At 39.6% G+C, this 11,949-nt stretch overlaps 1 protein-coding gene across 1 annotated transcript; it reads right to left on the bottom strand.

The window, feature by feature from the left end:
• Positions 1 to 367: 367 nt before the first annotated feature.
• Positions 368 to 11,940, bottom strand: SUMO2 (small ubiquitin like modifier 2). Its single transcript, XM_036753701.1, has 4 exons — positions 11,590 to 11,940; positions 9,718 to 9,849; positions 4,229 to 4,300; positions 368 to 1,031 (listed from the first exon to the last, which is right to left on the bottom strand). The coding sequence occupies exons 1-4, from the start codon at positions 11,608 to 11,610 to the stop codon at positions 969 to 971; spliced, it is 288 nt and encodes a 95-aa protein (XP_036609596.1). The 5' UTR covers positions 11,611 to 11,940; the 3' UTR covers positions 368 to 968.
• Between the last annotated feature and the right edge of the window lie 9 nt (positions 11,941 to 11,949).

Below are 11,949 nucleotides of genomic sequence, written 5' to 3'. Positions count from 1 at the left end.
TGTGGGATTGGTGCCACTTCCTTCCTTCCTCAGTTCTTCTGAAGCTAAACCTTCCTTCCACTCATTAATGAGTACAAGAGAGCCATACGTTGCCATCATATTTCATTTTCTTCCTTTAATCTTCATATAATTCTTTGAATTTCTGAAATCAATGCAAAACTGAGCATACAAGAATATATTTAAAAAAGACTATTTACTAAATCTTAATCATTAATGCCAACAGAAATGTCATATCACTCTGATGACTGCTAATTTTTTAAGAAAATAAGTTTTAATCATTTAACCCCTCTCCCTTAGCATGTTAATTAAACTATGTTTCTATACATCACCATTTCTTAAGTTTGTTGAGAATAAGTAAAGAAAACAGTTTATTTTAAACAAGAAGTTTATTTAAACAACAAGATGTTTGACTTGAAGGGAAAACTATCTAGGATCAATTTCTTTATAGTAATTTATCCCTACTGAGAGACAGAGATTGCCCTACATGTAACAGCTACGTACAAAAAAGTTATAAAATCGTCCTTGGTTTTACAATGATAAAAGAAAAACATTGAAATTATCCAATCAAACAAGGTATGCAAGGATTTTTTTGTGGGTTTTTTTTTTTGTTGTTAAACAGTGAGAGCAAAATAACTTACTGGAATATAAAGATAAAAGTTGAATGAGCATGCCACTAATGGAGAAAAGGGGTATTTTCACAGAACCAGTTTGTTTTTTCCCCTCCCCATCTCCATTTGATGTTGATCAAAACATACCATCGGCCATTTAGTTAAAAAAAAATACGCATTATGCCTGTGCACATACACCAGTTACTTTATGTACAATAAAGGAACGGGGGAAGGGAATCAAAGAAGAGAGAAAACTATACTGCAGTAGTCAGGATGTGGATGAACCAAATCTTGGTTTCTAATTGTGAATGTATTGTTTTTCTTGGGAGCACAGTTCTGGAGAAGAGTTGTAGATTCTTTTTAGTAAGCGCCTCCTGTCTGCTGCTGGAATACATCAATTGTATCTTCATCCTCCATTTCCAACTATATAGCATAAGAGAAAAAGAAAACTTTAGCTCTGCTTATATTATCCTTTAAACTTTTCAAATTTATAATATTGTGACCTGGTTGGTTGTTCTGAGAAGAGATTTATAGGCTCCCATTTAACCTAGATTTGCAAAATTATTCATCTTGGGAATCTTATTCCCAAATTTATTGTCAATCCATTGCTAACCTTAAACTTTTTCTTCTCCCTGTAGCAGATAGCTTTTAAAAAATCCTATAGCTAAACTGCCCATGATATTTGAAAATAGGATTGCTAAAAAAGTATACTATATTATAAATAGCTCTTCCAGATCTCTGGTCCTTAGACAAAATTGAAAACAGTCTTTCTCAAAACCTTGGGACATACACAAATTTTGTTCACTGAAAACACTGTTTTGGTTGAACTTCTGAAATGGCAACAGTTTCCCATCATTTAAAGATAGAATTACAACTCGCACTTATCGTAGGGATCATATACTGAGAAAAGTAGTCATTTTTTACCCTAAGTGTAAAACCAGTTACTATACACATTCAACCAAACATTGTACTACCAACAAAAGTACTGTATTATGTGATGTTACAATAATCATCTTTGCAAGGCATCTAAGAACTCAAGTCCACCAAAACTGAGGCTGGGGGCTAAGGCACTAAACAACTAATGAATATGATGAATAAAAGCAATTGATGAGGGGGTTGGAAGGTGGGAGGGAACACAAATACTTTGGGCCAAGTAATACCAAGGACTTGAGTCATCTTGTCTTTTCAGTTTATGGATTTATCTTACCTCTAAATCTTGTTTAGATTTGCAACTACCTATGTACAAAGGCTTATTAGCATGCTATAGAAACATCTCCAACGTGCAATTACAAAGCACAAAAATAGGAGGCAAAGTTAAAAAGTGGCATGAATACAATCTGACTTATTCACCATCTGACAGCATTTAAAACTATTTACAGATAATTATTGCACTGCAAAAAACACTGTAGAAATCTGACAGTGTACCTGAGATCCCATGTAGAGTTTTCATACCTCTTTCAAGGCTAGAGTATATCACTAATGATTGAGATGCTACTACTAAAGTAGAGGAATAAATTACATATTTTTTTCCTTCTATCAGAAGAATTTTGAGCAATTCCAAAAAGCACTACTATTCTTGAAGGCACAAGATAGCAAAAACCCTAATTGGTTGGAATGCATTTAAGTTTCAACACTTAAACATCCCTCACTTACTGAACTACTGGACTCGTTTTTGATAATTGGGTAGGTTTTATAGTAATCACAGGATTAAACATTTAAAATTCTGATTCCCAAGATATAATACAGCAGAAAGTTTAGGAAATTAAATATAGATACACTTTCTACCATTCTAATACTAAAGCTGTCACAGGTTATCAAATTTTAGAACTGAAATATTTTTATACCTTTAGGTGTGTTTCCTGGTATATAAGCACCCAATTTTCATTTTTCTTACAGAAGAGAATTCAGCTTCTCATGGCTAACATGATTTTCTTTTAAAACAAAATGTTTAGCAAAAACTAAAGATTCTAAAATATTCTTCCTTCAAACATCACTCAAAGGCATTCCACAGTCTTTAAGTTTAATCAACTACATTGCCATTACTTTAGTTTTTAAGTGGGTGAAAAAAGACATTTAGAATTAAAAAGATTCTAACCCAACCTTTTGCTATTAAACATACTGCACATATGTACAGCTCTCAAAAATAGGTAATTTAGGGAGCAGAGTGGTACTAAAACAAGTAGTTTCCACAGGAAAATGTCGACATGACTCCATAAAAGGACAAAGAGAAAACATTTTATTAAGTTCTCATGTGAAGAACATCGCCAATAAGCTGGAAAAGATACGAGTTCTACAGGAAGCCTTCTTTGATATCTCCAACTGCTAGGGCCCTCTCAAGCTACCTCCTATTTGAACTCCTATTTATTCTCTTTAGATTTATTTTGTATATAATGTTTCCCCTATAAGAATACACCCTTGCAGGGAGGGATTGTTTCATGCATTCTCTTTTTGTCTTCCGTACCTAGGACACAGAAGGCACTTAATAAATATTTACTGACAGATTTAAGAGGCTTATAGGTTAGTCAACTATTACTTCAAGGATTTATGAATTAATCAGCATGGAAACTCCTTCCACCAATGAAGCTCACAACTTCAAAATGGACTATCTTCAAGAATTTTTGTGGCCAAAAAATTCATTGCACATGTAATGCTGGCAGTCAACCAGTTGTGGAACAAGATTCACCTGGCCTCAGAGGTCAAGAAATACTTCAAGGAGGTAGGAGCACTTACACTTGGCCTTGAAGGAAATACCCACATAGATTTTGATTAGTGGATATGGGGGAAGAAAGTAACATGACAGGCATAGGTACAATCATGAGAAAAGGAGGCAGGGGCAGTCAAGTGTAAGGACAGTGAGTATATAAGTCAGCTGTCAGCCATCACCCTACAGCCTAAGGATAAAAATGCAGGTAGGAATCAGATTGTAGAAGGACAAAGCTTGAGCTTTATCTAGCAGGAACTGGCAAATGGCTCAGATGTTTTTTAGCAGTAGCCAGGCCCCACAATGAGAAACGCTATTGTACACAAAGGAGAAAACAGCAGGCTTAGGAATCAAGAAATTCGGGTTCAAGTTCAGATACTCACTACTTGTGTGAAGTAAGGAAAATCTGAACCTCTGGAGCTGGTTTTTTCACCTATAAAATGTTGATACTTATAGAACTGGCCTTCACAAGATTGTTGAAAACATTTTGTAAATCTTAAAATGCTATATAATGCAAGCTATTATTAACATGGTTAGAGGTGTGCATTAGGAAGATTACTCTGGCAGTGATGTGTTGGATAAATCAGTACAATGTTAGACATGGGTGCCTAGTTAGGTGACTTACAATAGGCCCAATGTTAAGTAATTGAGGGCCTGAATTATAGTGGTGGCAATAGAAATGGAGAGAAGATGGATGAAAGTTATTACAGAGATTTTGATAAAACTTGGTAATTGACCAGATACAAGGAACTGGAAGAAGAAATGAGTCAGAAGATGACTTTACAATAAGAATATGGGTGGCTGGGATTAAGTCAAAAAGAGAAGCTATTATAATCCAGGCATTGTTATAATTATTTCACTTTAATTCTTAAAAATTATATGAAACACGAATTTTAGAAATTATAATGGAGAAGCTTACCTGTGCAGGTGTGTCTGTTTCATTGATTGGTTGCCCATCAAATCGGAATCTGATCTGCCTCATTGACAAACCCTGAACAAAAGACAAAAGTATGTTACAATGTGACTACTATTTGTATGGCTATATGGAGCCCTGACCCTAACTTTAGATATATACAATACAGCTCAATTTATAGACTTGGGCCTCTAGATTTAACAACATACAAATATTTTGAGAATCAGTGCACAATAGCAAGCAAAGAGCTGGACTAGGTAGGTTTAAGTCACCCTAGTCTCTGACACACCAGTTATGTGACCATGGACAAGCTTTGCCCAGCCACAAGCAACTCTAAGTTCCAGAGCTAGTACCTGAATATATATCAACCCTTCACATCAATTTGAGAATATACACTACTAGGGTTCTAGTCTCATCTCTGCCACTGGTGATCTTTGATAAGGCACTTAACCTGTCTTGCTCTGTCTCCTCATCTGCAAAATGAACGAGTTGATGTATCTGATCTCTTAAAGCATTTTCTGATATCATTCACAATCGTTGAAGTTATCTAAAGTTGGTAATTTGCCTTTTAAATAAGGGTTATATGCCAAGGTGGCTTATATAGGAACCAGTATTAGTGATTTGTCTAATCATTGTATAAAATAGTTCCCTACTGGCTTTTAATTGATGGGGAGTTTAAAAAGCATGACAACTTTCTATCTAAAAACTAGTAGCAATTAAAGAAAAGGAAATCAATTAAGACAAGAACTTTAATTCAGTATATCCTATCATCCAGTAATGAAAGATAGCTATGGATCATGGAAGACCTCAGAAGACTCCAAAATTGAAAGCTCCCCAAACAGAAAGATATATGATAGATCCATACAGGCTAAAGCATGCAGCTAATGTTGATTTGTGCATGAGAAATAGGGTAGACATCATACAGAACACATAGCCAGAAAGTGAGGCCTTCTGTTCATGTTCCAAGAATGAGGGATGATGGATAGAATAAGAGCTACATTTATTCTATCTAAGTTGGGGGTGGGTTGGGAATTAATCCTGACAGATTATATTGGTCTCCCTCCACTGATACAAAAAACCAACTTCTCAGTAACATGTAGTCAAAAGTTCTCTGAGGCACAAACAGTTGCCAAAATCATAGAACTAGCAGATGGTCTTCATGATCTGGGGGCCTGTATTCTATCCAAAATACTGGACTCCTCTACACTGCAGTGGTATCTTCTAAATATAAAGAGAGACAGAAACAGACCTCTAGAACATAAGGTAGACTGATCTTTTATGGAAAAGCTACATTAACCAATCAAGAAGTATTTATTAAAAACCCATGTACTGGGGATACTAGGTATAAAAAGAAAAAAAATGAAAACAGCTCACAATATAATCCCTCAAATTTATACTATATGCAGGAGAGACAATATGTGCATATATTAAAAATATATACAAAGTTAACTTGAGGAGAAAACAATGAGGAAAAGTCTATATAATATGGTTGGAAAGGTAGGCTGTAGTCAGGCTACTGAGTGCTTTAAATGCCATAGAGAGGAGTTTGATATTTGACCATCATGATAATAAAGAGCCATCAGAGTTTATTGAGCAGGGCAGTCACATGGTCAGACTTCTGTTTTAGGTATTATCACTACAAAGAGATGTGTGGAAACGTCTAGATGGGAGAGAATAGATGTTAGGAGGTAATTATAATAATCCAAGTGAGAGGTAACAAAGGCCTGAAGTAGGACGGTAGCTGTGTAAGTATTAGGAAAGAGAAGTGATGTGAAAGATGTTTCAAAAACATACAGATTAAGGATCAAAAATTACAAAGACTGTGACTGAGGGATGGGAAGTTTGGTAAGGGAGATGGGTTTTCGAGGAAAGGGGAATTTCTTTGGTGATGTTGAGTTTGAGATCTGAATGAGGTACCCATTCAGTTTGCAACATCCAATAGTCAGTTGGTGACAACCACACAAAAGAAAAGGATGGAGGATTTATCATCTTCACCAATAGGACTATTTACTTCAGAGAGATCACAAATGCATCCAAAACAGTTATTTTGTTTATAATAAACTGAAACAGTAATAGATGACATTTATACAGTGCTTGAAGGTTTACAAAGTGCATAAAACATATATTCTCTCATTTGATCAACAGCTGCAAGATGTTATGCACATTTTACAGATGAAGTATCTGAGGCTCGAAGGCCAAACTATTTGCCTAGAGGTCTGCTACTGCCTTTGAGAACATATAAACTCCTATTTGGCTATTTAAGTCCTTCATGACTTGGCCCCAAACTTATCTTTCTGACACTACAGATTATTCTTTTTCCCATTCGCTATAGTCCAGCCAAACTGACCTTCCCTGTGCCTTGAAACTTAGCTCTCTCCAACGCTGGTAATGTACTCTCTCCTCACCTCCATTTCATAGACTGCTCTTCTTCCTTCAAAATGCAGCTCAAGAATACCTTTTATAAGAAGTCGTTCCTGATCTCCCTATGTATTAGTGGCTCTCCTACCTTGTATTTATTCTCTATGTCTTTTTATATATACGTCCCCCTTGCTGGAATATGAGCTCTTGGAGACCACTAACCCGACCTCTCCTGACTCTGAAAGGCTCAACTACAACACTTTACCTCTCAAAGTAATATGAGTGTCTATATGAACATCTTTGTTGCATCTGTCCTCTCTTGAATCCCTCTGCATATTATCAATTACACCCTGCCAAGCCTCAGCCTCCCACCATTTGCTGTCTTTGCTCCTCTACAAACACTGCTATATGAAAGTAGAGAAAATCATGCAACTGTTCTGACTGGATCTCCTACAAATTTGTTACACAACAACTGGGCCTTTGATGTTGCTAGGTAATCCTACAGCTCCCTTACCAACTAACCATCCCACTTTGCACAGTGGCTCTCCCAAACTTCCCAAGGCTCCCCACCTCTACCAGCTGAGATCCTTGCCTCATATTTTTCAGAAAAATCAGAGATTTGTTGAATTTTCTTTTCTCCCATCACTCAGATGCCTTCTACCATTTTCTCCTTCATCCCTATCTCATAAATAAGTGGCCTTACTCCTTTCCAAGGGGCAGCCCAGTGGACAGAACAGTGGGCCTGGAGTCAGGAAGACTCATTGTTCTGAGTTCACATCAGACCTCAGATACTTACTGTGTGACGACGGGTCACTTAACCCTGTTTGCCTTAGTTTCCTCAACTGTAAAAGGAGCTGGAGAAGGGAAATGACAAACCACTCCAGTACCTTTGTCAAGAAAACCCCAAATGGGGTCAAATTGAAACAACTAAACAACAAAAATTCCTTACCAAGGTTAACTCTTCCACTTGTTCAAGTGATCCCTTTCTCCTTCATCAGACTGCCCCCTCTGTCACCCCCATTCTATCACTTTTCATCAATCTCTCCCTCTCTACTGGCTCATTCCCTACTGCCTACAAACATGTCCATGTCTTCTCTATTCTGAAAAAAATAAAAAACACAAAACTCTCACTTGATCCTTCCATCCCTGCTAACTATGGTCCTATCTCTTCTATGCATTGTAGTTAAAACTCCTAGAAAAGGCCACTTACAAGTACCTCCAACTTTCTCTCTTCTCTTTTCTTAACCCCAAATCATTCCATTGAAACAGCTCTCTCCAAAGATATTAGTTGCCACAAGTCCAATAGCCTTTTCTCAACCTTCATTCTCCTTGACCTCTCTTATCCTTTGACACTGTCAATCACTCTCTTCTACTCAATAGTCTCTTCTATATCTCCAGGATGCTACTGTCTCCTAGTTCTCTGCCTATCAGACCTCTCCTTAATCTCTTTTGCTTGATCCTCATCCAGATCATGCCCTGTAACAGTAGTCTTGGGCCCTTTTCTCCTTTCACTTGGTGATCTCATCAGCTCCACTTGATTGAATTACCATCCCTAGGCTGATATGATCCTCAAATCTACCTAACCTGCTGACCTCCAATCTTGCATCTTCAACTGCCTTTGAGACATCTCAAACCAGATGTCCAGTAGACATCTTAACTTCAACATGACCAAAACAGAACTCATTCATTTTATTGCTAAAGCCTGTCCTGCCCTACTCCCTTTCCTTATAGTATGTGAAGTGTCTGAGGCCGCATTTGAACTCAGGTCCTCCTGATGCCAGAGCTCGTGCTGTAATCACTGCACCACCTAGCTGCCTCTTAAAAGTCAATTTTTTATAGAAAGCCTTTTGTAATGCCTCAATTCTAGTGCCTTTCCTTCGTTACTTATCCTGTATATAGCCTGCTTTGTATTTTGCGTGCTGTCTCCATTAGATTTTAAGCTTCTGGAGGGAAGGAACTGTCTTTTGCCTCTTTCTGTCCCTAACATTTTGGATGGTGCCCAGTATAGTAGGCTTTTAATAAATGTTTATTGATTGCAGAGATAAGTTCTGAGCATTATATTAATACTAATGAAATAAATCAAATTGGGGCACTAGGTTAGTCTAGCCTCTTGAGTAAGATGGAAGTTTCTAAAAACTCATTACAAGTAAATCCATTGTTTAAAATAGCCAATAAATTTATACAAATCCTCAAAATATAACCTTTTACTAAAATTTCTTCAATTATGTATAACTTAACTTTCTATCATTTTGAACAAATTCTATTCCTAATAAACACCATCACACTGGGGGGGGTGGGGGAGACACCCTTTTTTTAATAGGTTCATGGTGGAAATATTTACCTTTTTAAAAAATTTTTTTAGCAGGAAAGATCTACTTACCTGATTATCAACAATGTCTTCCAAAAGGAACCCTGTACATAATATTTTTGAGTTGTTGATGAATTCATTACATAAAAGGGGCCTCTTGTTTTTGTCAGTAGAAACCACTAATATGCTTCCAAATACTGTACTCAAATAATTTCATTCATTACTCTTTATATTTCCTCTTCTCTATTTATAATCTTTTGGGTAAAACATGCCTTTAAATTATCAGAACCTTCATATTTGGCTTTGCAGGGTTAAGTTGTTTTGATACCGCCAATGAGTTGAAAAAATGAAATAGATCACACAATCTGCACGCTTAATGCCAAATGCAAATACGTCCTAAAGTTCACTTCTAACACTTGTTTAAAAGAATGCTAAATTTAAGACCAGCATTCTGCAAAAAACAACAGACAAGTATAAAATGAGTAGGATGCCTGAAAATATTTAAAGTTCATCTTCCCTTTCACTAATACAAAAAATAACTCAAGTGTTAGCAAGTTATTTCATTTAATTTACTCCTTAGTATCATTAAGAATAAAAGGTAAAAGGACCTTAACATATAGGGTTGTTAAAAGGAATGCTTAACACATTTGAAACTTTACAAAATAGTATGTGATACAAATGAATATTCATCCTTTCAAATCTATTAAATATTAAAGACCACAGAACAACATAGGATGATGCCAGTACAATGTTAAAGATGTCATCTTGGTCTCCATTATCAAGTTTGTTGTTTTTGCCAGATTTGGTCTGAAAGCCAGTATATTCTCACCTGTCGTTCACAATAGGCTTTCATTAGTTTACTAAGTGGTGTGTGCCTCTTAATCTTAAATTGCACCACTGAACCATCTTGCCCTGCCACCTTCAAATTAATGTGGTCGTTGTTTTCAGTCTTGACTCCTTCCTGTTGAAAGAGAAAAATAAGGTGATATAGCTTAAGGATGTTAAAAAAAAAAACAAAACTCCTTTACCAGCATCAACCAACAATCTAAAGTTGTTTCAAAAAGCAACAAGTTTCACATTTTGATTTCTAAAACAGTAGGACTACATATGATATTGACTTTGAAACTAACAGGGGAGATGAGAAACTTGGTATCAATGAAATAACCATGAGTAACAAAAAATGAACCTATATATGCAAGAGATTTTAGAAAGAAGTCACACCCACCTCGGCAACATTTTATGTTTAAAAAACAATTAGCAGCATGACCATCTTTCTCTCCCTAAAAAGACAAGCTCTTTTCAGAAAAATCACACTGAAAACTATAAAACTTCCTTTATTAATTATCTACATTCAGTTTTACATCCGATTTCTGCGGTGGAATTTTCATATAGTTACGTATCTTTGACACGCATTTTTTCAATCTAGATGAAAGTTACCAAACCCAGTTTAACAATTTATTCAAAATAAATTTAAGAAATTCTCCCCGGATCCAAAGGGAAAACTTAATACTTGACAGTGTCTTAAAGGACCAAAAGACTTTTCTTCAGTACCCTCTTTTTTTTTTTGGCGGGGAGTGAGGTTTTTAATAGGGAGCGCATAAAGTTCTACTCTAAGCTTCCCTGTATCTTTGTGACCAACCTCAGATCAAAGACTCCCAGATCCGGAGGTGTAACGAGAAAAGGAAACTGAGGCCCAGGGAAGTTCATTGCTTTACTTGCCCAAGGTCCCGGAGGTATCCAAATCAAAGTCGGGATTTGAAACCCGGGGTCAAGCATTTGTTGAGTGCTTACTATGTGCCGGGGACTAAGCGCTCGTCTCTGCACTAGAATAGCTACCACTCTAACAGGGGAAGGACACCACGCAAATCAGCCAGCCCGTACAAGACATATACAATGTAAATCGAAGGCAGTCTCACTTTTTCCCCCATACCTTGCAGACGCCCGACTCTGGTTAGATCTATGGGAGCATTACTGTACTTAAACGAGCCCAGGAAGGTTATGGGTAGCACTCATGTTTTCAGGACACGGGGGGCAGAAGGGGGGAGCCTCTTGGCGCCTTAAAAGCTTCTTTTGAAAAGTTTACATTAAAAACACAGCCACGCCACCCATCGAGCCTGCTCGCCAGCCTCCCACCTCTCTCTTCCCCGCTGGAGGCTCCAGCATCATCCACATGGTCGCCGAGGGCTATGGGTTCCTCGGCCGAGTAAAAGGAGGGAAGGAGAGAGGGAGGCAGGAAGCCGCGCTCCCCCAGCCCTCCTCACCCAGGGGGATCCAGCCCCCGCCCGCAGGCCCAGCCCGCGCCCCCCAGGCCCCCGGGCCGGGAGGAGCGCGGGGACCCCGAGAAAGGAGCGGACGCTCCGAAACTCCGGGCCAGGCAAGGACCCGCCTCCAACCCGCGCCCGGAGAGGGCAGAACAGTCCCGGGGGCCAGGAGGGAAATCCCCGAGCTCCGCGGCGGCGGCTGCGAGGCCAGGCCGCGCGTTCCGCTCTCCCTCCGCGGCCCCGGCTCCGGCCCCAGGGGCGGCGGGGCCTCGTCCGGCGCGGGCCGAGGGAGGGAGGGAGGGGGGAGGAGGGAAAATGGCGCGGAAAGCCCGGGCCCAAGCCGGGGCGGCCGCAGCGCCGAGACCCCTGCCCGGCCCGCCTCCCTCCCCTCGCGCGCCGCCGGCCCCCTCCCCCGAAGCTGCCGCCGCGGGCTCCCTCACCTTCGGCTTTTCGTCGGCCATGGCGAGTCCCGCGGTCTCCTCAGCCGCCGCTTCACAAAAGAGGCACCAGGATGGTCCGCTCCAAGGGAACGGGGGGAGAAGCAGCAGCGGCAGGAGCAGGAGGAGGAGGAGGAGGAGGAAGATGATGGTGATGATGATGAGGAAGAGGAGGAGAAGAAAAAGGAGGAGGAGGAGGTGGAGGAGGAGAAGGAGGAGGAGGAGGACGAGGAGGAGGAGGAAGAGGAGGAGGAGGAGGAGGAGGAAGAGGAGGAGGAGGAGGAGGCAGCTGTGGAGGTACTATGGGCGCGCGCACGTTCTGCGCTCCCTCTCCCCCCTTGCGTGCGCGGGCACGAGCCGCCC

Source organism: Trichosurus vulpecula, chromosome 4 (genome assembly GCF_011100635.1).
Source record: "Trichosurus vulpecula isolate mTriVul1 chromosome 4, mTriVul1.pri, whole genome shotgun sequence".
NCBI lineage: Eukaryota > Metazoa > Chordata > Mammalia > Diprotodontia > Phalangeridae > Trichosurus > Trichosurus vulpecula.
Note: the sequence above shows the minus strand (reverse complement) of the source record. Positions and strands in the feature narration are given on the sequence as shown.

Coding starts and splice junctions, on each gene's coding strand:
- SUMO2 (XM_036753701.1), bottom strand. CDS start 11,610: ATGGCCGACGAAAAGCCGAAG. Junction 9,850..11,589: donor TGGCCGACGAAAAGCCGAAG/GTGAGGGAGCCC, acceptor CTCTTTCAACAG/GAAGGAGTCAAGACTGAAAA. Junction 1,032..4,228: donor AAACAGACACACCTGCACAG/GTAAGCTTCTCC, acceptor TATGCTATATAG/TTGGAAATGGAGGATGAAGA.